Genomic DNA, 24,447 nt, shown 5'->3' on the forward strand with positions numbered 1-24,447 from the left:
AGCAAACCCTAGTATTCAAAGCCAACCACGCAACAATGGCGGCACAAGTTGATCGTATAATGGCCCAACACTCGGCAAACAGCATACCCGAAGAGCCTCAAGTGCCCTCCATCGCCCCGTCACTCACATATTCGGAGTCCTCCGAACCCTCTGAAAACGAGGAACCCCGCCAATCTGACGAGCAGCCGCGCCGCCGCCGCGCATCCACTGTCCTTATCGTCAAGTCTCCCGCTGACATCCAACGTATCACGGGCGAGACAACAACCCAATTGGTCCAGAGGTGTTGTGGTGGTGGTTGCTGCCTCACTTCCGACGGCAAGAGGGTCAAGAAGCAGGGTATCGAGTATGAGCGGGTCAACCTCCCGGACAACGACGCATACCGCGCTCTCAACCTCAAGATCGAAGAAGTTCCGACCATCCTAAACAACATCCTCGACCTGCCCGAACAGACTGTCTTCCTGCAGCCCCTTCGCCGTCCATCCAATGTTCCGTCTCCTACAGAGTCCACTGCGGCTCTTAACATCGATGGTAACACGACATCCGCCACAACCGATATCGAAAAGTCTATACAGAAGCTGTCTCTGGAGGACCTCGACACCAAAATTCAGCCACCCTCCTTTGTCCAACCTCACCCGCCTTTCCATGTCTTCCCCGCCCGCATTCACACCGCCCGTGAGTTGACAGGCCAAGGCGCCGAGAAGCGTACCTTCCATTTCGACATTGACGTCACAAACTACCCCGAGGATGAGGGTGTCGATTTCAAGGTCGGTGGAGCCATCGGCGTCTCGGCTCCCAACGAGGAGTCCATGGTAGAGGAGCTTTTCGACCTTCTCCTCATTCCTCGTTTCCTCCGTGACAAGCCTGTCCTCCTGCGGACAACCAAGGGCAGATGGCCCACCGTATGGGGCGAAGACCAAGCTCGTAAGCTTGTCACAACGCGGAGAGACCTCCTGACATGGTGCTCTGACATCCAATCCTACCCGCCCACAAAGCCACTTCTCCGTATTCTAGCCGAGCATGCGACCAACGAGGATGAGCGCAAGATTCTCTTCTTCCTCTGCTCGGCTGAAGGCCAAGGAGTCTTCTGCGACTTCCGCACCGGCCCGCACATCACCGTCGCCCAGTTGCTCCATGCCTTCCCCAGCGCTAGGCCACCTCTCGATTTGCTCCTCTCGGTCCTACAACCTCTTATGCCCCGCTTCTACTCCTTGTCCAACGACCCGCACGAGTCCTTCTTGAGACGCGACGGCAAGCAGCACCGCCTGATCGAGATCGCCGTCACCGTCCACACCGCAAACGACTGGAGGACAGGCGAGCGCAACGGAGTCGGTTCCGGTTTCTTCCAGCGCCAAGCCCTCAAGTACATCGAAGCACAAGAAAGAGGCGAAAAGGATATTGAGGTCTACATCCCTATGTTCAAGGGTCTTATGGCCAATCCCCTTGCCAAGCAGTTCGTCTCGGATGGCCCCATGCTGCTTATCGGTGCCGGTGTCGGTATCGCCCCGTTCAGAGGCTTCGTCCAGCGCCGCCTCAAGACTGCCAACTGCGCCAACAAGGTCTGGGTCCTCCAGGGCTGCCGTGACTCGCTAGTTGATGAGCTCTACAGCGGTGAGTGGGGTGTCCATGAGGACGAGGTCAAGCGCGTAGTGGAGAGCCGTCGCGGCCAGGGGCGATATGTCCAGGAAGAAGTCAAAGCTCAGGCTGACCTCGTCTGGTATATCATCAACTCAGTCGACGGTAGGGTGTTCGTCTGCGGAAGCTCCAAGGGCATGGGCGAAGGTGTCGAGCAGGCGTTGATCGAGGTCGCGATGGAGAAGGGTAACCTTGAGCACGACGAGGCCAAGCAATTCTGGGAACTGAAGAGGGAGGTTGGCCAATACATCGCCGAGACGTGGTGATTGATTTCAACCTTCTTGGGGTTCTCTAGGATTGTGACAACCGGTCACATTGGGAAAGGGGGAAAATATACATGGGCAGGGGCCGCATAGGCCAAACGAAAAAACATACATATCAAGGGCACGCGGGGCAGAGTAGAAACGGCGTTCAAGGGCGAAGACAAACAACAACACCAGCATTTTCCGGCGTGCATGGGCGGGTTTCTGTCAAAGAGTTTTTCTGTTTCTGGGTTTCTTCCTTCTTTTTTTGCCCTGCACATACGCATTGAGCTATTTCTATGCATATCATTATCATCCACAAAAACTTTTTGTTGAGCGTTGGTTAGATTTCCTAGAAGCCATCTGTTTATGTAATACGCATAGTTTCGTGGGTTTGGTTCGATGATGTACGTTGACTTGTAGCTATACTCTGTCAAGAAAATATCTACTGCCGGCAATAATCACTCACGCTGAGGACCGCGACACATTTGTTCATCACCGGCTTAAGATATATGAAGTTCATTCCTCTTGTTCTAGGTATCTAGAGCGTTCGCCAAGCACTGCCAGTAGAAACTACCAACAGCACTTGGGAGTAGAACTTCAGCGCCAAATCGGGGATACCAAGCACCACTACGCAGTGCCATACAGAAATCATGAATCTCAAAGAGACGAATTGACCAATCAGATCTCTCTTCTGGCCACAACTTTTTTCACCCAGTCACCTCGCCGTTAGGAGACATACCTGAGAGACATTGATGATGTGGAAGGCAATGTCCGTGACGCAATAGCCGATGGTGATCCCGCCATATCACGTTTTGAATGTTACCACCCGGCTGCATTGGATTTGCGGTTTTAGTAGTGCAGGAAGTATATATGGTCATAGATAATTCCTTCTAAATAAGCTGTTCAGTGTATGATGTTCGCGTGCTAGACTAGCCGTCAATTCTCACTAGGTAGGATTTCCGTCCTGGGATGTCACCCTTCACCAAAGTGACGGGCGTTGAGTGAGAGGGTTCGGACTTTCATCCCTCTATTTTCCCAATACTTGACGACCAATCTTTGTAGCTAGGTTGGGGAGGAGGCTTTTGATTTTGACAAATTGCCGACCGGCGAGCATAACTGTTCATCCGCATCCCATACCATAGAACGTTATCAGCAGCCCGCATAGCCCAGGGCCGATAACAAAAACCGAAGACCCAACCGCGCGGAACATGGAACATGCATGGCAGAGTTGAAGAATGCATGAACGATCCGAGACAACAACCCGGGCGAAGGAACCCAGCCAGTCGGCTAAGGATGGATGGGATGTTGTTGTTGCTCCTCATTGAGTCCAAGACGTGCTCACTCAGCGGTACACTAGTAAAAGTCTCGGACCCTGAAGGTCATGGACTGACTGTCAGGCCGCGTCTGTTGTTTTGTAAGAATTTCAAAGGCTCACCAATCTTTCCAATCTTTCGTTGGTGGTGTGGAAATGGAAGAGGCCCATGTGCCTGTTCTACCACCGGTACTTGTCTTGTTTAAGCCTTTAATAAATGCCAAGGTCGACTTTGTCAGCTTTCGTCATCAGCCGAGGGGTTGTTTGACAGCAGGGACTGCAGCAATTATCTGTGCGAGTTGGCGATAAAAGCGCATAACCGCAGAGCCTCTTGAAGCTTACAAACTAACTGGATAGAGCAAAATTTCCCCAATATGGAACCTTCTCGTCGTCTCATTGGGTGTGGTGGTCAAGAATTGGAGTCTAATTGTATTGTTAATGGCTGACAGAGCTTTTGTAAATCCAACAAAACCACACGCTACAACCCTGGTCGGCTGGACGGCTCCCCCTTCACGGTCGTCGCCGTGTGGGGGTCGGGAGAGAGGTACCGATCGCGATGCTTGTTTCGTCTCTGACTATCTCTTCTCTGCGGAAGAGTCTCGAGAGATGAAGGCATCCGCAATGTAAACGGACATGAATGCTCTTAGGTAGTAAGTCAATTCACGATGGTGGAAGCGGGTGGGACACGATGGTAATGGAGGCTTCCTTCCCTCCCATTCCTAGAAACCAGACAGCTCAAGAGACACAGATATAAACCTTCCTCAACACCCCGTGTGAATATCTTCAGTGACATCTTTCTCAACATCTTCACCTTCCTGTCTAGTGCTCCGTTCTCCATACTACTCACCCCACCGGGACCCGGAACATCAAAGAATCCTGCCACGGCCAGCCCCGCCCTTTTCCCTCCGTTACCATCCACGTCTAGACTACGGAACAGCCGCCGGCCTTCCAACAACTCCCCGAAAAGAGTTCCACACCCCAACTGCGATCGCAAGTGTGTCATTGATACTATCGCAATCTGCCCGTATGCGACACGTCCTAGCCCCCAGTAGACTTCGAGCTACCACCAACTTTGCTGGTCTCATAAGAAGCACGTCGACTCCCGAGTTTTCTTCCACCTTCACCGCGACCTTCAGACAACAAACGCACCGTTCATTATCCATCAAGCCTTCTCTCCAAAAGAACTTCCAAACGTCATCCAAGATGTCATCCACTCAGATCTCCGCCAACGCGGTCCTCGACCTCATCAAGCAGCGCCGCACCTACTACCCTCTCTCCAAGGACCTCGGTTCCTTGACTGTCGAGCGCATCAACGAGATCGTCAAGGAGGCTCTGCAGCACGTCCCTTCGTCGTTCAACTCGCAGAGCAACCGCGTCGTTGTCCTGTTCGGCGCCGAGCACGAGAAGCTCTGGGACATCACCACCGAGACCCTCAAGGCCATCGTGCCCGAGGACAACTGGGCTAGCACGGCGGGCAGGATGGCCATGTTCAAGGGTGCTGCTGGTACTGTACGTCATCACGATCTTCTATCCCTCTTTTTCTACAATACTCCCTTGGGCCTTCATTTTGCGCCGTCTTGGCCGCGCGCCCTATCTTCCCGTCATCCATAACATCATCTCCCCTGCCGAAAAACACACCATGCTAACAAACTTATCAAACAAACAGATCCTCTTCTTCGAAGACGAGACCGTCGTCAAGGGCATGCAAGAAAAGTTCGCTCTCTACGCCGACCGCTTCCCCGTCTGGGCCACGCAGTCGGACGCCATGCTGCAGCACACCCTCTGGGTCGCTCTCGAGGCTGAGGGTCTCGGAGCCAACCTGCAGCACTACAACCCCTTGATCGACGCCAAGGTTGCCGAGACCTGGTCCGTCCCCGAGAACTGGAAGCTCAACGCCCAGCTCGTTTTCGGTGGCAAGACGGGTGATGCGGGTGAGAAGGCCTTTGGCGCCGTGGAGGAGAAGTTCAAGACTTTCGGCTCCGCCTAAAAGGAGGAGAAAGGAAGGAATCCCATGCCCGTGTTTGGTTGTGTTGTGTTTTTTTTTTTTTTTTTTTTTTTTTTTTTTGGAAAAAAAAAAAAGAAAGCAAGCGAAGCGAATTTTTGGTCGATTTGTATACTGCTACTTACTGCGCTAGAATATAGAGTAGAGTAGATGATGAATACCCCCCTTTGTATTAACATCATTCATTCATCAGTTGGGACTTGGAGATCAGTTCGTCTGGAGAAGATTGGATGGCAGAGTTGAGCTTGTGATACATGAGCACGTGCCACTTTTGTGAGCCGCACAGCCGCACAGCCGGTATCCTGACCCTGGCCTTTCATCTAGACTTCTGGAGGTGGACGCATGAGATGAAAGGTTCTGGGTCTTCCGATGAAAAAGCCAATTTCTAAAAGCGAAGGGAGAACATGGGGAGACAGGCCTAAAAATACTTAACGCTAGATTTGCCTCCCGAGATAGGGGCTGGGGGATGTGGATTGATCTCATTTTAAGTTGTGGCCCATGTTTATTTACTTTTTTTGTGATGACTTCTCATCCATGTGATAGATAGTGCGAAGCATCCACTGACCGCGTTGAGAAGACTTGCGAAAGTCGTGTGGTACAGATATTTTTGATTTCTCAGCTATGTACATGCCGCCTGTCTATCTATCTGCCCTTCTCAGATCCCAACCACATGCCATGCAAACTTTTTGATGCTTCCAATCTCGAAAGATATATACCTAATGAAAAGAAAAAGAAAAAAAAAAAAACAGAGTGCAATGTAGATATAGCTACCCGGGAAGGGGTATCATATAAAGAGCATAAAGTCAAAGGATACATGTTGAAGAGATCCGAGACCCGAATACACCACCTGTATCTTGTCTAGTTTTCAACAACCATTCCATCCCTGCAAACGCCTCCCACCGTACCAAGGCTTCTTTTGTATGCCCAATTTAGAGCTCAACGTGACCCAGAGTCTGTCCCATCTTGATCTTCTGCCCCTTCTCGACGTTCCAGGTCCAGCCCTTGCTGACCTTACCGGACTCGTCGTGCTCGGCAACGGGCGCCTCAAAGACAAGGACGATGGTGCTACCAAGCTGGAAACCACCCATCTCCTCACCTCTGCGCAGAGCATGGCCCTTCAGGACCGGGCTCGCGGCTTCGTAGGTGGCCTCAGCATATCCCAGGTAAGGCTCACCCTTGGCTGCTGCAAGCTCTGCAGCCCGATCAGCAGCGGTATCGGTCGTCAAGCTATTGGTCCGGAGTTCGCGATCGAAGTTGATCTTGATAGAGCCGACATTGGTCGCACCGACAGGGACGTAGCTGAAGAAGCCCCAACGCCATCTGCCGAGAAGTACGACACGCTCGTTCAAGGTGAAAAGACCAGGGAGGGTGCGCTGCAGGTAGGGGGACACGCTGAAGAGCTCGCCGGCAAAGTGACGTCTGCGCTCGACAACCCATTCCGTAGGGGAGTGGAACCTATGGTAGTCGCCAGGAGCCAGGTAGATAACAGCATAGTAGAGAGTGTGGCGCTCGCCACCCGAAAGAACATCGTACCAGGGCTTCTCACCAAGCGCAAGCTCGGCGCTCACCTCAGTCTCGGAAGTCTTGGACGGGGTGACGGACTCATCCTTGGGCTTGAACAGCTTGTCGTGCCTCTTGGAACCGGAGAGAAGATCCGGGAGGGTGTAAGAGATACCGTTGACGAGGGCGAATTCCTCATCCTTCTTAACCAATTCCTCGTCGCCTTCAAAGTCTCCATTAACCGATTTGGCCTTGGTGCTTTCGTCGAGCAAAGTCGTACCGGAGATGCTGGGAGTTGGAGAATTCTGACCGAGTAGCGCATCGATAGTGTAAGTCATACCCTTCACCTGTTCGATATCGCCTCCTTCTATTCGCCCAAACTGTAGTATTCGACCATCGGACGGCGAAACCATGGCATTGTGGTTGGGGTCCACGGGGCGGACACCAGGCTTGAGAGTGCGGTAGAAGAAAGCGGCGAGGTTGGGGAACTTGTGGAGGTCTTGTTCTTCGACTTCATCGAGACTGGAGCGCACGTGTCAGCACAAGACTGACGAGACGAAAAGGGAAGGGGCCGGGTCTCACTCACTTGACACCAAAGAAGTATGCGTATAGACGGAAACCGGGAGCTCTGAGATAGTAGGGGATGTTCAATTCGTTGAACTTGCCCCAAAGACGGGACATGGCCTTGAGGGGGAGAGTCGACATGACCTGGACTTGCCTATACACCCGGGTGGTTAGCTCATGGCGTCAAAAATTTGGCCTTGCTGGCCGGCGTGGTCAACGTACCAAGGGCCGTCCGGCCGGATGCGGCGCCGCTTCTTGGGCTTGCCGGCTTGACCAGGCTCGGAGCCTTCGGCGGCGGCCTGGCGCTTCTCATCCCGGTCTCTCGTGTAGACTTTGTAGAACTGCATCACGCCTAGTAGGCCGATGCCCAGGCCAATGGGTATGGGGTGCCACTGCATCCTGGGCCGCTTTGGCATGTGGTTGGAAAAGAAGCGACGGCCAAACATTTGGTGGGCTTGGGGCGCCCGTGTCGACGCAGGGAACGGAGTTTCGAGTCTGGTGAAGCGCGTGGAAGTCGGACACCGCCCGAAAGCTGTCGAAGGAAGCGTGGAAACCCGGACTCGAGCGGAGACCGGGCCCAGCTGGAAAGAGGCCATCTTGGGGGAGGAAGACGGTCTTTCACGAGCGACAGGGCCGACAGCGTTGGCTAGGACCACACGGAGAGGCCAGGGCTAGAGGGCCACAGGCAAAGTGGGAAACGAGTGAAAAAGTCGCTTCCGTTAATTAGCGGGTCCGCAATGCGTTGCAATCCCTGTTCGTGGGTGAGTTGAACTGCCCTTCAGGGCTCCCGCCACTTGACCGAATAGGGGCAGGAAGGGGGCTGTTCGAGCCTTCGAGGGGTTCCCCTACAGCCTATGGGCGCCGCTAGAGCCTGACGGGGGGGGGGGTCGCAGACGATCCTAACGATGTTCCCTTCTGGCTTGTGAAAGAGTCGAGTGGAACACCACCACGCCCGCAAACGTATCAAGCGTCGCTGTCCGCGGCAACAATTCGGCTACAGAGACACTCTAGACTAGCCTTACTGCGAGTGTCTTGCGTGTTTATGCGCCAGCGTCGTAGCAGAGGCCAGAACAGTTAGGTGTCTGTGGTATTTGTTGGGGTAAATCTGACCCCGTCGTGCCCGTCTGACCCGGCGGTGGTTCAACGAAATATCGAATTGGGCAATGAGGAAACCGTCCGAGTGGTGGCGACGTCGCGTTTACCCCGTATCTTCCTCCCCCGTTTCCCCGGGTCTCCGTATCTGCGTTCCAGGTTGCCGTCTGTCGACTTTTGATAAAGCCCAATGTTAGCCGGGATAAGGATGGAGTCCCAGCAAGTGGCAGGATGAGAACCGAGATATGCTGTCGGTTTGCGTCGGATTGGTGGGTGACAAAAAAGTGTCGCGATAGACAAATGAGTCCAGACCTGACCGAGATGAAAGGCAGGAAGATATAAATACAAGCGCAATGGGATGCGATGCGCACACGACCTCCTTCCATCCCATCAGGTTTTCTATCGCACCAAGCTCTTTCCCGTCATGACGCAAGTGTGCCAGACGCACAGCGGCTGCCCGGGCGGGCATGGCACTTGCCGCCTTTCCAATCTCAAATCCCCTCTTTCTCACCTCGTAGCTTCCCCGATCTCCCCTCACGGCCTCACCTCGGTGTCCCTTGATCGCACCTTCTTACCCCGAACTCCAGGTCGCTCACCGGCAGTGAACCCCGCGTTCCTTGCATGTGGGTGCCAGTGGCAGAGCGACTGCGCAGTCAGGACAACGGAAGATGTACGTGCTTTTGGAGAAGCTGCCCCTGGGATAGCGAGTACCTGCCAGGTGCATGGCTTCGTAAGCTGTGTACAAGAAAATGTCTTTGGAACGCTGGGACCTATTGGGAGAACGGCCCATTTCACGTACAACCCCGTTCTTCCAACGTGGGGCCAGGTACCATTCTACCAGCTGCCCGGACCCTGCCTGCCGTGTCGGCCGCTTCTGAATGACAACGTGGAATTTAGGAGCTGGCGATAGAACATCACGACGAAGACAACCCGACCTAAGCTACATACAACTCCCACCTCTACACTGCCCATCCCATCTTGAACAAATCTAGCATCTACATTCACGCTTCGAATCAATATTTCTCTTCCCACCTCTCTACACTACCGTAGTTTGTTTGATTGTCCCCGGAACCCGCTTGCTGTAATCTCCAAGTCTAGTTCCAGCCTCCTGTTGACCTAGCTGAGCCGAACAGGCAGAAGCAATCATATACCTACGGATCGCTGCCTGCCTTGGGCAACCAGTCCAAACCAATCGCTACCCACCAGGAGCTCGTTGACAGTCAGGATGGCCGCTAATGACCGAGAGTCGGCAACGTCTACGCCTTCGGCTCTAGAAACCGCCGGCGAGGACGGTCCTCTGCTCGTCAATATTCACTTTGTCTCCCCATCCGAAGGCGTCCCCGATGACCTTGACTTTCAAGGCCTCCCAGCTACGACGACGGTCGGGCAATTAAAGGACAAGATCCGCGATGTTCTTACGATGCACCCGGCTCACGACGAGCAACGCATCATCCACCAAGGCCGATTGCTCGCCAGCGAGAGTGCTACTTTACTAGACGTCTTTGGTGAGGAGAAGGTGAGCACACCTTCGTCAATGGTACACGAGTTGGGGAACATGGGCTGATATACTTGTCAATTGTCAACAGCTTCGCACAGGTGGCCAACAGCCTCTCCATCTTGTAGTCAGAACCTCCAACCACCACCCGGCTACTTTCTTCTCTCAACCAGCACCGGTTTCAGGCCAAACTGCTCTAACGGGGCAAACAACAACGCAGCAGGACGCCTCATCACAGAACGACTGGCGTGCTGACGTACAACGGATGCAAGCCCGGATTGACGCTTTGCGAAATTCGGCTCCTTCCGGAGTACCACCAGCTACAGATGAACAGATTCGAAATATCAACGAATACCTGACCGGTCCCGCAGTCAGAACATCAACATCTGGTCCGACGAACGGGACAACTACAGAGCCCCAAGAACAGTCCCAACCGCAGAGACAACAAGCGGAGGTGTATATTCTGTCCTCTCCTAGCGGCCCAAGAGGTCTTTTAATCAAAAACGGATCGGAGCTGTACGCCACACCAGGGACGTTTCAGACACATCAGACCCTCCCCCTCCCGCAACCACCCTTATTATACCCTGGAGTTGGTCATCCAGGTGCGCTCAACTATCGGCCATTACACACGGCACCGCAAGCCCGGAACCAGCCGCAGAGACCACAAGGGCAACGCCAACCGGTGCAGGTGAGGATTAGGGTCGGGATCGACCATCGTGCTATTGGACATGGACTAGGGCATCCGAACAATCCCGTCGGAGCCGCCGCATTGATCGCTGCAGCGTGGCCTCATATATGGCTGATTATTAGGTTGATCTTCTTCATATGGTGGTTCACGTCCAACGATTCTTCTTGGACTCGAGTGTTTACCATGGTGGCCTTGGCCGCTGGCGTTCTCGCCATGAACGCGGGTTTCCTGAATCGATTTGGCAATCAAGCTCTTGGGCCAATCAGGCAACATCTTGATGGACTACTTCATATGGCCGCCCCGAATCAGCAGCGACGCCAGCATGTTCCACGACCTCAAGCAGCGCACCCCGCAGGCGCGAACGGTGCGCCTGACGTAGGCCTTGCCGGTCTACACGAACCCCGGGATATGGACAATGCTGGGGCTGTTCACCTGGTCAACTTCTTCCGCCGCATTGAAAGAGCTGGCCTCTTGTTCTTGGCGAGTATCGCTCCTGGCGTTGCTGAAAGGCATATTGCGCAGCTGGAGGCGGCTGAGCGTGAGCGTGAGCGGAGAGAAAGGGAAGAAGCTGCGGCGGCAGCAGAAGCAGCAGCCGCGGCTGCTGCCCCCAACGAGCAAGAGAACCAGCAGCAAGGTGATCAGGCCGAACAAACCACCAACAATGATGGTGACAGTCCTGTCCACAACCCGGAACATGTGCCGGAGCGAGAAATTCCTCTCCAGGCCGCTTAAGATCGCTTCAACTGCTATTGTTCAGCGGTTGTAATTCACGGTGAGGTGTACGGATATGAAATTCTTAAATAGACATGGTGATGTCTCTAGCAGACTTTTAGACCTAATGATTATTTAGGGTCCTTCTTTGGGAAAGAATCAATGTACCTTGAGTATTGCGCCGTTGATAGCCTTACGATATGTGAACTCTATCTTTGCAACGGTCAAAGAAGCCTATACCTAGTATACGAGTGTAGACGATGGCTATCGGACAAAAACCGAACTGTTTCGGAGCAGACAGATGGATACGTACAACGTTGCTCTGTGGAATCTCTTCATTCTCGATCTTCGTACCGAGGACAAGCCACGTAGTCTGTTGTCGAGTGTATCAAACCCGCTTCCCGTCATTAGCCTTCACTAAACCTCGCTGTACTTCACCCAGGCTCTCATAGTCGATTTGAAGACGAATTCCTCTTCATACCCAATACGCGGAGCTGGCGGAGGTAAAGAAGGTGCCAATTCCCGAGGTATTCGTCACCGAAAAAAAACAAGCGAAGCGATCTAACATGATGCGGGGCCCCAGAGCCTCGGCTCCCACTACCGAGCTGGCCCTCTCCCCCGCAGACCAAGCAGTGCAGGGGGCAAACTCCCGAACGTCAAAAAGCGGCCCACGTCCCGATCCGGGGAATCTTCAACTCTCACTTACACGTTACATCACCCCGTCGACTCTTTCTGAAAGGCTTTAGATATTTAGACTTAATTTTTTTGTTACTTGAAGTTCTCAGGTCTTTATACCAGTCAGTCAAAGGAAGGAAAAAACAGACACAATGGCGGACGCTCAGCTTAACGATTTCCCTTCCCTCTTCTCCGTCAAGGGCAAGGTTGCTGTCGTGACGGGTGGATCGAGAGGATTGGGTTTGAGTGCTGCTTCTGCGTAAGTCGTTTTCTGTTTAACTTGATATAGTCACGATCACCATTTATTTTGTATTCCATGTTTATTCTTCTTATTGGTCTTCACACGTGGTTATACATACATAGCTCATCCAGCTTCCCACCCTCCCTCACTCACCTCCTCAACCCTTCAAAGTCTCACTTTGAACTTGACTGACAAATATCCCACAGCCTCCTCCAAGCCGGCGCCTCCAAAGTCTTCATATCCTCCCGCAAAGCTTCCGCCTGCGACTCCGCCGTCAAGACCCTCAACGCCCTCCCCGGTCTCTCCCCCGGCGCCAAGGCCATCTCTATCCCCGCCGACGCCGCCACCATCGCGGGCGTACAACATTTGGTTGCTGAAGTCGCCAAACACACTGACCACATCGACATTCTTCTCGCCAACGCTGGAGCGACATGGGGCGCCGCCTTTGACGAGCACCCGGATTCGGCTTTCGCCAAGGTCATGGACCTGAACGTCAGGGGAGTGTTTAACACCATCCGGGAGTTTGCGCCCCTTTTGCAGAAGAATGCCAGCGTGGACGAGCCTAGCCGCGTGATCATCACTGCGTCTGTTGCCGGCTTGGGCATCGGGACCATTGGCAAGCAGGGCACGTACGGGTACAGCGCTTCCAAGGCGGCGGTGATTCACTTGGGGAGGAATCTGGCGGTGGAGCTGGGGCCCAGACATATCACAGTGAACAACATCTGCCCGGGCTTCTTCCCGACCAAGATGAGCAACGGCTTGTTGGATATGAGCGGTGGCAAGGAGAGCATTGCGGCGGCGAACCCGATGAAGAGGCTGGGAAGGCCGGAGGATATCGCCGGTGTTGTGGTGTACCTGGCGAGTAGGGCGGGTGCGCACGTGAATGGTGCGACGATTGCGATTGATGGTGGTGCGATGTGGGCGAGGGGACAGTTGAATGTGGAGGAGAAGGCGAAGTTGTAAGTTGGTGCTTTGTATGAAGAGAAGACGAGTTCAGCTAGATCTTTTGAGACGATAGGGGGGTATGTTGTAACATTCCTGTTTTCTTTTTGGTTCATGAGCGGTTGTAGCCTTGTGTTATGTACATATGTTGTATGCGTAGAGCTCGTGGTGGCAGCCTTCATATTCAGTTATGATTTCTTGAGAGGCGAATCATGCCCTATGCGGTGGTATGTGGTTTGCGTGCCACCCATGAACTCGCCTTATACACTGTTTGCAGCATAGACTCCTGGTCCAAAAGATAGGGTGATTCGACGCCGATCTCGCGCGAGACGATTTCGAATCCGACCTTTGCAACCAGCGCCATAACCTCGTCATCAGAGAGTTCAAAGCTGCCGGGGTCCGCAATCCCGGTGGTATCATAATCGTTCTCATCGTCGTCATGCCCATGTGCGCCAGGCGCATTGTTCTCGAAGTGCCAGAGCAACGGACCGTGGTTGATGAGCAGGCCGCCAGGTTTTAGACAGTAAAAGATGGTTTCAAGGTATCGAATCAGGTTCGGGGCGGTGTCGAGGAAGAAGACACAAGCTACCGCATCCCATGCTTCGGCTTGGTAGTCTTCAGTGTAAAGGCATAGGAAATCAGCAGCAGTCATGCTCATTTCTCCACTGGCGACTCCCTCGTTTTCCAACCGTGTCAGTTCGGCTGCACAGTGCACGTCTGGGACGGCATAGCTTCGCAGGTGGTTATCCCGCGTCGAATGGTTGGAGAAAGTGTGAATCCAGGGGAAGATAGTGTGTTGCCCTGGCTTTTCGACACAGTTTAGGATATAAGACGAGGCCAGTAGCTGATGGTAAGATATCTCATTGCCTTCAGCGACGTACCCTTTGGCGCAGAGCTCAAAGACAAGGCGGCCCAGCCCTGCCCCAGGCACAAGCACCCTCATGGGCGGCGCGTCTTTTGGCCTTGACTCCTTTTGTGCTTCCAGGGCGCGGAAGATTGGGCCAAAACAAATCTGGCGCTCCGAGGCGCCCTCGACGGTCCAGTCCCGGTAGAACTGCCTGAGAGTACTACGGGCCTTGTCGATATCCAAACGTTTTGCGGAGCCCCTCCATCGCGGAGGGATTGCGGGTTCGCTACCTTGCGTGACATCCTGTGGTTGAAAATTGACCAAACCTACGCGGACTATGGCGCGTGCTAGTTCAGCGTTGGACTCGATGGCATCGTCAACCTTATCCAGAGTGTCCAGATAGTTGAAGGGTGGCGCTGCCAGCATCTTCCAGTGTGCTTCGGGAAGGGCATAGAAGGACTGCCTCCTCAAGTGAGTGCAGTTGAAATGTGCTACCCTGGCATATTGACTACTCACAAGTCAGTAATAGGGAATTTGCAAATGTATTCAGGACTTCGAATAGGCTTGACTAGTATGGTGAACAAAGCCGGATCTGCCGGTCATGGGACCGGGCCATGGCAGTTCACGGCGCCGTGCTACGGAAACCGAGAGTAACTGCGTCTTCTGCCGGAACATGACCAAGCAAAGAACGAGAGTTGCGAGGGTGTGGACCGGGTTCGAGGCCAGAGGTGAACAGATGAAGTGACGGGGGGTTCTACTGACACAAATGAGTCGAGTGCACAATATATGACTCTTGCCTCCTCCGGGTCTTCGATGGCGTTCTCAACACCTTTCCACTGCTGCTCGCTTTCCTCCATCTCAAGCTTCACTTTAGAGATAGATATGTTCCGTAATTTGTGAATGAGTCGCAACCTTGGAGCTTCTCAGACCTTTTGAACGATGAAGGCGCGATTAAAGCCGCCGGGCAACTGTGTTTTCTCAAGTTCTGCGTATCCTGTGGCCAAAGTGATATGACAAAAAGATACTCGTCACAAGTACAAACGGCTTGAGGTATCAGTGCGAGGAGACGCGTAGTCGATGTTGGGTGTGGTGGATATGGACGGCCAGTATCGGAGCCGCGCCTTTTGCTACAGTTGAAGAGTCTCGGCGCGGAGGTCGGCACGGTCGTCTCCTGTGACTGCCGGGCCGGTTACGAGCGGATTATTGATTCATATCGTCCTCCATCTGCCGTGAGACTTCCGCTTCAGTCATTGGAGGCTGGGAGAACAATGCAAGTCATAAGAGTGAAAGCAACAGACATTCCATTTCAGCAAATTACCATGCTGCACTGCATTGGTTTGTTCCTGCAATACTGTTCATCATCAATGTAATGGTGAGGTGGAAGGAGCAGTTGCCCCAATGCACAATGGCACCATGTTGCTCTTGCCGGGCGGTTTGGCACTTTGAATGCCATCGGGGAAATTCCGGAGGCGGCAATCGCACGGGAAACTGCAGGCTCTATGCGCTGTAAACTCTTTGCTACAGAAGGTGCAAGCCCCTGCAGTTTCACCTACTCCGGGCTGCCGTGGGTCTCACCGGCCGCATCTTGAGTTCCACTTCCAACCTCGAATCCTCGCTTCCGCCGAGACCAGCTCCGTCTTCATCTCACTCCCGTTCCGTCGTCTGTTCCTTCCCACTTGAACACTTACAAGCTGAACATCAATCCGGACGAACCACCGCTAATCTCGAATCTGCCAACTCCTGCATTCGCATCCAGCCCTGGTACCTCTACCATAGTCAAGCAAACTATAATCAAAGGCTGCAACTGTCCTCGGGCTCTTCGATAGCTGAGATCACCACGGACATCATGGATGCCCCTATCCAGCTCTCGCTTCCTTTGCCGCGATCCCTGGGCACGCGCATCTACATGCAATTGACAGTCAAGTCCAAGGCCGTTGTAATTTTCCTCACAACAGCTTCGGCTGAAGAGGCCACATCACCCACTCCGCTGGGGTCATTTGTTTATGCGCTGCCGGATGTGAGTTGACCACCCGTTCCCAAACTGATATTGGCAGCACGGACTGACATTGACCTAGAGATACAATCCGACACAGCCTTTGTCAACACCTCTTTGTACGGTTGAACCTACGTTGGAGTTTACCACCCGACTGGCAAAGCTGATCACAAGGAGGACGCAACTGCCTACCTACGTGGGCAACTCGGTGAGCTTTGCCAGCGCTGGCCTTGGCGGGACCGTTGAAGAGGAGATGGAAGCTTTCGAACAGGTGGCCGAGCTTGTCCTGTCCAAACTCAAGTCTGCCAACGCGACGCCCAATGGGGTCCAGTCCTGAGCCTCGAACTTCGACAAAAAAAATCCTCCCCTTACTACATTCTCTCGCTACTGTTGACGGGCACAAGCTGTAGCACACAAACACCTCGGCCTCTTGGCCAAGGGGATTCCGCCAGTTCCCTTCTTGACGAGTTTCTGCAAACGCTTAGATCGAGCTTGCCTAACCTATTCGCCTTGTTTGGGTGTGCCACAAAGGACCGTTATCCCCCACGATCCATGCCCCGAGAAGGCCACGGAACTGTCACTCGTGTTCGGTTACCTGCTTGATACATGTCGGGTATTGGTAGCGATATGGACTGGCACGATATCCCGATGGGGCATGGCCGACGGCAAGTAGCCTTCAGAGATCAACGGAGAGGTTCGGAAACTGGAAGTCCTGGCTATATGATCCGGCAGGGTGTGCTATCTTCAGCTTCATTTTTGGACACATCGAACATGGCCTTGGGATTGTTGGCTCACAAACCTGACCTGGCAAGTCTGGCAGGTCTCAGCCGTCTGTTGCACAGCAACTGTGTCGTGGACCCTGTGACGACATCCAAGTTCCATGTCTCTGGTCGGTCTGAAGAAAACGACTGGTGTCCTGCCTGTGATGGACATCATGCGGCTTATACAGAAAGAGGAGCCAAACAAGCGATGAAGAAAGCTTGTCATCTAGTTTCCAAAGGACGGGAAGCGGTCTAGAAGCCCATTTCCAGTTGAAGATGTGGAAGAGCATCAAGCCGGCCCTTGGCCCAGAAACAGAGGCCACCTGCGCGAGATGTTACCTACAGGTACCAATACTACCATCCAAACAATCCAGGCAACGCATATAAACCCGGCTTTTCTTCAACCAAGCTTGACCTGATACAGACGGACGGGCCACAAACTGGGAATGAGATGAACCCAAAGTATTGAATCTTCTCCCAGCCTTTTGAGCTTCCAAAGGCTAGGCGTCTCATCGACTGCGACACCAAAAGCTGTGCCGATGACTCCTCCTGAATGAGTGTCCTTCATCTGTGCCATCTTCTGTTTCGGTTCGGGCATTAATGACTTGCTGCTGTAACTGTGCCATCAATATCAAGGCGCGTACGTAGCAGAAAGCTTATCATTATCAAAGGGGGGTGGTTGTGCAACCGTCGAAGCGGGTGGCCGCCTTAGTAGGTACAGGGACGACCTCATCGAGCGTAAGGGGCGGCCCCGGCCCCGCTCTTCGACAGAAGCTACGACCGCCCACACAGAGCCAGTGACCACACCTGCCACCATTTCTTGACAGGCCTGCATCTCCTACATTAGCAGACGGGAGGCTTGGCATCTGCACCGCACTCCGAGTGTCAGTGCAGATGTGCAGGGCCCGGGCACTGGTCTTCAACAAAGTTTCCCCTTCCCCTCGAAACTTGACGGCCACAGCAAAAAATAGAGGCCAGCCAAGGCCCCACTTGCACCCCACATTAAACATTGCCCTGCTCGAGCCTTGCCCGCCGCCCACCCACGACCACCATCCAGTGCTGTCTGGCAATTGCTCCTGGATATCTTCCATCGCGAAACAACACCCTGCTTCCTTCCCGAGGACAAACTGCCGATTATTGTCCGCTCCTCTTGCTACCCGTCGGCCTGCCAGATGCGACTACCCATGACCAGCTCCAACTAAACGAACTTTCAAGAGAAGCTCTGGCTTGAAGGCTGCGCTGTGGTGACCCGGCGTCTCTTACACAACTTGCATTGACAAAGAGTTCATCCGAGTCGGCTACCCTTTTTTTGCGCCTCCCGATCTTGCGCTCGACTCTTCAGCACTTCAACCGGTATCGGCCACATCAGCGTTCTAGTTCTCGTCAGCTACGAGATATCAAAGTTTGAGAACTCACCAACCGCTGCCACCACCAACACAACACATCGTCGACGTCACGCGCCTGTGTGACTTGAACCCCAACCATCACCATGGCTTGGCAACCGAATGGAGAAAACCTGAAGACGTTGGCACAATGTCTGAAGGACTCCCTCAGCGCTTTCAACAAGTCGGCCCAGAAGCAGGCTGAAATCGTGAGTTGACATCCCTCGGTGGCTAGGTGGACTTTGCTCGAGTATTGCCCCCAAGACAGAGATTCTAACTTGTATCCATCAACCAGATGCTTAACCAAGCAAAAGCGTCGCCCGATATTAACAACTACTTGGCCCTCATTATCTCGAGCTCGGAACCACCCCCGGTCTTTCCAGCGACCGCCTCGGACTGGCATATGGTGCGCTGTGCCGCCGCGCTGATGTTGAAAAACAACATCAAGAACAGCTATGACAAGATTCCAGAACAGAGCTTGGCTCTCGTCAAGTTGGCCGTCCCCTTGGGGCTTCAGGACAAGAACTCACAGATCCGCAGTCACGCAGGCACCCTTGCGACTGAGCTGATCAACAGGGGAGGAATCTACGGCTGGCCCGAGTTTCTGCCGGAGTTGCTCAAGATGTTGACCAACGAGTCTGGTCAGGTAACGCCCGAGGCGCAGGAGGGAGCTATGGCCGCCATGGCAAAGATCTGCGAAGACAATGCCAAGATGCTGGAAAGGGAACACAACGGCCAAAGACCTATCAACTTCCTCCTTCCCAAGCTCATCCAGGCGACCCGGAGCACGATTCCCAAAGTCCGCGCCCATGCTCTCACAGCCATCAATGTGTTCACCCCTAGGAAGTCGCAGGCCATGCTGAACTCGATAGATGACCTTCTACAGCACCTCTTTGCTCTGGCTGAAGACCCTTCAATCGATGTTCGGAAACAGGTCTGTCGTGCTTTTGTGAACCTGGTGGAAACCCGCCCGGACAAGCTTCTGCCACATATCGAAGGTCTGGCCAAGTACATAATCTCTCAACAAAAGGGCGACGACGAGGATCTCGCCACTGAGGCTGCTGAGTTCTGGCTGACTGTCGGAGAGCACGACAACCTGTGGCAGGCCCTGCAGCCGTACATCACAGACATCATCCCCGTACTTTTAGAGTGCATGGTCTATAGTCCTGAGGATATTGCCATACTTGGAGGTGCTTCAGACGACGAGGACGAAGATGATAGGGAGGAGGACATTAAGCCACAGTTCGCCAAGAAGAAGCTGACCCGTGCTGCTAACGGAAACACGGCGTCTGACATGGCGAAGAACGGAAACGCTTTCGAGAAGGTGGCGAGCATGGAGGAAGACGACGACGACCTGGAAGATGGCGAAATCGACGACGACGAGTCCGAGGGAGATGAGAACCCCGATGAGAAGTGGACTCTCCGCAAGTGCTCGGCGGCAGCACTTGATGTATTTGCTCGCGACTTTGGCGGACCAGTCTTCACCGCTATCCTACCCTATTTGCAGAGCAACCTCAAGCACGCGGACTGGTCCTATAGAGAAGCGGCTGTGCTCGCCCTTGGTGCTGTTGCTGATGGCTGCATGGACGTGGTCGTTCCCCACCTTCGAGAACTGGTGCCTTATCTTATCAGTCTCCTCGACGACGAAGAGCCGGTGGTTCGCCAGATTACCTGCTGGACCCTTGGCCGATACTCGGCGTGGGCGGTTGGCCTTACGGATCCGGCAGAAAAGGAAAGATACTTCCTGCCTATGATGGACGGAATTCTCAAGAAGATGCTTGACAAGAACAAGAACGTCCAGGAGGCTGGTGCCTCCGCCATGGCGAACCTAGAAGAGAAGGCAGGCAAGGCGCTCGAGCCTTACTGCGGACCCATCATCCAGCAATACATCCGATGCTTCGGCAAGTACAAGGATAAGAATATGTGGGTTCTCTACGACTGCGTTCAAACGCTGGCTGAGCACATCGGCCCCGTCCTGGCTAGGCCTGAGCTTAGCAGCCAGTTGATGCCAGTCCTGCTCGACAGATGGCAGAAGGTGGGCGATGAGTCTCGGGAGCTTTTCCCCTTGCTCGAGTGCCTTTCCTACGTTGCCATGGCCCTTGGCGATGCCTTCGCCCCTTACGCCGAGCCTATCTTTGCCAGGTGTATCAGAATCATCCACCAAAACCTGGAGCAGGCCATGAAGGCCAAGACCAACCCTGACCTTGATCAACCTGATGAGGATTTCCTGGTCACCAGCCTCGATCTTCTGAGTGCCATCATCCAAGGCCTGGACAACGACAAGGCTTCAAAGCTTGTTGCCAACGCTCAGCCAACATTCTTCGAGCTAATGGCTCTGTGCATGGGGGATCAATCTGATGCAGTTCAGCAATCGGCATACGCTCTCCTCGGTGACTGTGCCAAGTACGTCTTCGAACAGCTCAAGCCTTTCCTGCCCAACATCATGCCGGTTGTGATCAAGCGCTTGGATATGGAGACTATCCTGGATGAGGAGGTCGACAACAGCTTCAGCGTTATCAACAACGCCTGCTGGAGTGTTGGTGAGATTGCTCTTCAGTACAAGGCAGGAATGGCGCCATTTGTGCCTCAGCTCCTCTCGCGATGCGTTGACATCCTCTCCAACCCCAGAGTACCCGGAGGTGTTGGCGAAAACGCTGCCATTGCCTTGGGCAGGTTAGGACTTGCCAACGCCGAACTTGTGGCACCACATCTTGGCAATTTCGCTGAGGAGTTCCTCGACACAATGGACGATGTTGATCCTTCTGAAGAGAAGGCCACAGCACTCCGGGGCTTTACTGAAGTGGTTACTCGCAACCCCCAGGCTATGGAGAGCGTTTTACTGCACTACTTTAGCACAATTGCCAACTACCAGGAGCTCACCCTGCAGAAGCCTGCTGTGGCAGAGTTGCATGACGCCTTTCAAAAAGTAAGTCTCAACCCGAGAACCCCATAACCCGACCTATGCTAACTTCATGTTTTCTTCACGCAGGTTATCAATGTCTATAAGCAAATCATTCCGGGATTCGCCAACTTCCTTATGCAAATGGAAGCCAAGGACCTCGAGCTGCTCCAGAAGCTCTTCATCCTCTGAGCTTGAGCTGATCACTTTGAGCCACCGCGTCTGAACCAAGCCTGTACCCACACTATACCTACCTCGAAGAACTGTCCACTGTTTGGTCATTACTGCAAATATATCCATGGTCCCCTTCCTCGAACAAACAGTTTTCCCTGAATCATGACGTCCAGATGCAACGGCCACGCCACGCCACATGATACGATATGATTGAACGCCTTGAACAGTGTCCTGTTTCCAATGATATACGCCATCAGCGGTCTGCGCACAGTTTTAGGGCGAAGTTGTTCCAGTCGAGGGTGGTATCAACCAAAGAACGGGATGGCATAAGTGCGGACAGTAATTGACACCTTGCGCTGTTGAGCTGGTGACGAAGTAACCTTTGAAGTGCGAGAGGCCATTGACATACCCAAATCGTGTTCGGTACGGTGCTCTACGCGATCATTGGGCAATGTAAAGTACAAAGCTGAGATGTGCGGGAAAAAGATGAATCTCCAGTTGAAGTGGTGTCTGAAGGAGAGCTGAAGACCGCGGTGTACCTCAAAGGCAATGATATGGGAAAAAACTGGCTCCGGTGATGTGGAGACGATACCGGATTTTCGTTTGGATTGGAAACAAAAGTTGTAAGCTGACCGAGCAGAATTCTGGAGTCAAGAAGAAAGCGTCGAAAGGACCTAGGGCCTCACAAGATGCGAGAAAAACTATTCGACATCAGACTATGTTTAGGGTATGATACGGCACTACAAAAGCAGTGATAGGAAAGGACCGTGGCAGTATATTGAGAATGCTATGGGAGGATGGATATGTGTTATGGGTGATGATGTTCACTTCATTTAGATAGGTAGCTTAGTTAGATTAGGTAGACAGCTATGGATATGGGAACTCTTGGGCAAGCAAAAAATGGCAAGAAGAGAGAGTTCGTTCTCGAAGTAGTTCAAGAGTGAACTGGTTATCGGGTAATTGGGTCGCTTGGATAAGAAAACAACCTCGTGAGGTAGATATACTGTCATTTTCGTACCGCATTCTTACTTCATCTCCCCTCCCACACGCGCGTTTCACGTGGGTTAGTGACTCTTTGGCAAAGCCCAGCTACCTTCTTCACGGGTATTTAATCCTAGGACACTTACTTGCCTCTCCCAAACCCGGAAGCACACGACATCTCTCTCTTGCCTATTTGATCCTTAACGAACGGTAACAACAGGCCGCAGCTTCCTACAAGGGATGCAGCGTTGGCAGGTGATGGATCGAATTTTCTCTCTTGTTGGTTTCTTCTGTGGTGCATGACAACAGCAGCGGCATCTTTTTTTGGTGTTATTTTTTCTTTTCCATAGAAACATTAACATCTTCCGCTGTCGGAGGGTGGTTAAGTACTCTCAAATGGTTCTTGTGTGTGTGTGAAATTTGACTTGGCTTTTCGATCCATGAGAAGAAGCAGTTAGTTACACTGGACGGCAAGACAAAGAAGGAGCATCTGTCCCGCGGTTATGGTCTTGTGTAACAACCTAATTAAGGCTGCGTGCGGTTGGGAACAACAGCAAGTGCGAGTTGGCGGCAAGGCGGCAACATAGGTGAGCACCAACCGACTCATCAGCATATTGTACAGTAAGTAAGGAGCCCGCCACACTGGAAAGAAAGGGAGCACATACCGGTACCACGGCAACGTTGTATTGCATGCCTCTCTGGTCAGTTCGATCATCGACCGACTTTTGGGATTTGGGTGTTTGATTGTGGCGTTGCTTTGTGCTTTGTGTGAATACTTTCGAGCGTTTTTGTGACGGACTGTCAATCGCGGTCTGTTGGTTCCCTTTCCCGCCCCTGAGGTTTATTAATAGTGGGTGAGTGACTTATACGGTGCGGTTGAGATACATGTACCCTTCAACACAGCCTCATCTCGATGGCACCATGAACGGAACGTGTATAGCCTGCTGCTAATGGAATGAGATTCTCAAATGCATGGTTCTCGCGTGTCAGAAGCTTAATCCTTTTTTTTTTTCTTTTCTTTTTTGGTATTTCTTGGCCGACCTTTTTCCGTTCTTTGTCCTTTTCTTCTTCCCTTCTTGTCAAATTTTCGATTCGGTCGTATCTGCGGTTTGCGTTCTCGGTTTTGCGTCCTTGTTCTAATCAAATAGAATAGCAGCCTGGCCTCAAACTCTTCCTGACCCAGTTTGTTATCCCCGAATGACCCAACCACCAGGCCGGGATATTAATTTACGCTTGTTGAATGCTAACAGGTATGTATGTACCAGACGACTGGCGTTTGCGGTCTGGAGTGTGGAGTCCGAAGTCCCGAGTAGAGGTAGGATGACCCAACAACCAACCACGCGGTATTCCCATTGTCCGCTGTCACAGTCCGGGTTGCGTTTCCAGGTTTCAGGGTAGCTAAGGTAGGGCGTTCAAGGGGGATGGATTGTTTGCTGCTTGTCCCGGTACGTCTGCTTCATTGTTTGAATGGACGGAGTGACGGTAATCTATTCTAATAGACGGGGTACTTGGTAGCTGACGAAAACATACCATACATTGTACAGGCCTGCCAGGCTACCAACTACCAACGGCCCGAAAGCATCATCACCGATTTAAGGTAGTCAGGATTGAGGTTCCGAGGTCGGGACCGTGCCGGTCGACCGGTCGGTATTCATTTTGGAACAATAACATCCAAGTCCGTTCATTCTTACAGCCGAGTCAGCCTTGCATTCATCTAACAGAAACATCTGGGTGAAAGATGAAAATGATGAGTGATCTAGCCAATGAAATTGGTTCTTTGCTATTCCACTTTCCACTTTCACTTCTCCTTCCACCTTTCCTCCCACTGTTTCAGTCTCAATGTTCCACTTGTGTTTCTCCTTTTCTTCCGGACTTGAACTTGGACTTGACCTGGCACTGGACTTTGTAAAAAAAGAAGCTCGAGACAAGGACGACCGAGAAGCCTTACCTCTTACTCCTTGGCTTTGCTCTCCATTGCTCCTGTTTTGTAATCTCTCCCCGACTGACTACAAGTCTGGGGAAGGAGCGACCTGAGGGTCTGCCTCTGGCATCTAGGTAACTTGGAGTCGGTGAAATGTGTAACAACGAACGTGTCCCTTCTATCTCTACCTATCTTAATGTGCTTCTCGTGCTACACTACACGACTCACTTTTTCCGCCTCCCCGGCTGAGACTCGCGCTTCAAAGCGGTCACATGCTAGTCCTTGGTCCATTTAGGTGGTGAAATGAAGGTATGTTGCCTGCATGAGGCAGGTAGGTACCTAGGGGGCGCGCTTGGGAGAAGATTAAGCGGGCAGAAACCATAGGGCAGG

General features: G+C 52.8%; 8 protein-coding genes across 8 annotated transcripts; 6 read left to right on the top strand and 2 right to left on the bottom strand.

The window, feature by feature from the left end:
- Positions 1-35: 35 nt before the first annotated feature.
- SMAC4_02559 (uncharacterized protein) lies at positions 36-2,335 on the top strand (the record flags this gene model as incomplete). The annotated part of the gene is made up of 1 exon (XM_003352076.2): positions 36-2,335. One exon carries the CDS (start codon positions 36-38, stop codon positions 1,896-1,898), a length of 1,863 nt encoding a protein of 620 aa, XP_003352124.1. The 3' UTR covers positions 1,899-2,335.
- Positions 2,336-3,958: 1,623 nt separating this feature from the next.
- On the top strand, positions 3,959-5,254 carry SMAC4_02558 (uncharacterized protein). The gene is made up of 2 exons (XM_003352075.3): positions 3,959-4,698; positions 4,856-5,254. The coding sequence occupies exons 1-2, from the start codon at positions 4,216-4,218 to the stop codon at positions 5,174-5,176; spliced, it is 804 nt and encodes a 267-aa protein (XP_003352123.2). The 5' UTR covers positions 3,959-4,215; the 3' UTR covers positions 5,177-5,254.
- Positions 5,255-5,950: 696 nt separating this feature from the next.
- SMAC4_02557 (uncharacterized protein) lies at positions 5,951-7,851 on the bottom strand (the record flags this gene model as incomplete). The annotated part of the gene is made up of 3 exons (XM_003352074.2): positions 5,951-7,213; positions 7,278-7,409; positions 7,478-7,851. 3 exons carry the CDS (start codon positions 7,849-7,851, stop codon positions 6,121-6,123), a joined length of 1,599 nt encoding a protein of 532 aa, XP_003352122.1. The 3' UTR covers positions 5,951-6,120.
- A 1,354-nt stretch (positions 7,852-9,205) lies between these two features.
- On the top strand, positions 9,206-11,545 carry SMAC4_02556 (uncharacterized protein). The gene is made up of 2 exons (XM_003352073.2): positions 9,206-9,863; positions 9,934-11,545. Exons 1-2 carry the CDS (start codon positions 9,573-9,575, stop codon positions 11,260-11,262), a joined length of 1,620 nt encoding a protein of 539 aa, XP_003352121.2. The 5' UTR covers positions 9,206-9,572; the 3' UTR covers positions 11,263-11,545.
- A 407-nt stretch (positions 11,546-11,952) lies between these two features.
- SMAC4_02554 (uncharacterized protein) lies at positions 11,953-13,309 on the top strand. Its single transcript, XM_003352071.2, has 2 exons — positions 11,953-12,175; positions 12,364-13,309. Exons 1-2 carry the CDS (start codon positions 12,069-12,071, stop codon positions 13,118-13,120), a joined length of 864 nt encoding a protein of 287 aa, XP_003352119.1. The 5' UTR covers positions 11,953-12,068; the 3' UTR covers positions 13,121-13,309.
- A 4-nt stretch (positions 13,310-13,313) lies between these two features.
- On the bottom strand, positions 13,314-15,076 carry SMAC4_02553 (uncharacterized protein). The gene is made up of 2 exons (XM_003352070.2): positions 14,709-15,076; positions 13,314-14,454 (listed from the first exon to the last, which is right to left on the bottom strand). Exons 1-2 carry the CDS (start codon positions 14,801-14,803, stop codon positions 13,317-13,319), a joined length of 1,233 nt encoding a protein of 410 aa, XP_003352118.2. The 5' UTR covers positions 14,804-15,076; the 3' UTR covers positions 13,314-13,316.
- Positions 15,077-15,253: 177 nt separating this feature from the next.
- Positions 15,254-16,276, top strand: SMAC4_02552 (uncharacterized protein; the record flags this gene model as incomplete). The annotated part of the gene is made up of 2 exons (XM_003352069.2): positions 15,254-15,963; positions 16,022-16,276. The coding sequence occupies exons 1-2, from the start codon at positions 15,793-15,795 to the stop codon at positions 16,274-16,276; spliced, it is 426 nt and encodes a 141-aa protein (XP_003352117.1). The 5' UTR covers positions 15,254-15,792.
- A 1,913-nt stretch (positions 16,277-18,189) lies between these two features.
- SMAC4_02551 (uncharacterized protein) lies at positions 18,190-23,130 on the top strand (the record flags this gene model as incomplete). The annotated part of the gene is made up of 3 exons (XM_003352068.2): positions 18,190-18,291; positions 18,378-21,008; positions 21,072-23,130. 3 exons carry the CDS (start codon positions 18,190-18,192, stop codon positions 21,171-21,173), a joined length of 2,835 nt encoding a protein of 944 aa, XP_003352116.1. The 3' UTR covers positions 21,174-23,130.
- Positions 23,131-24,447: the final 1,317 nt, after the last annotated feature.

Source organism: Sordaria macrospora, chromosome 2, assembly GCF_033870435.1.
Source record: "Sordaria macrospora chromosome 2, complete sequence".
Lineage (NCBI taxonomy): Eukaryota > Fungi > Ascomycota > Sordariomycetes > Sordariales > Sordariaceae > Sordaria > Sordaria macrospora.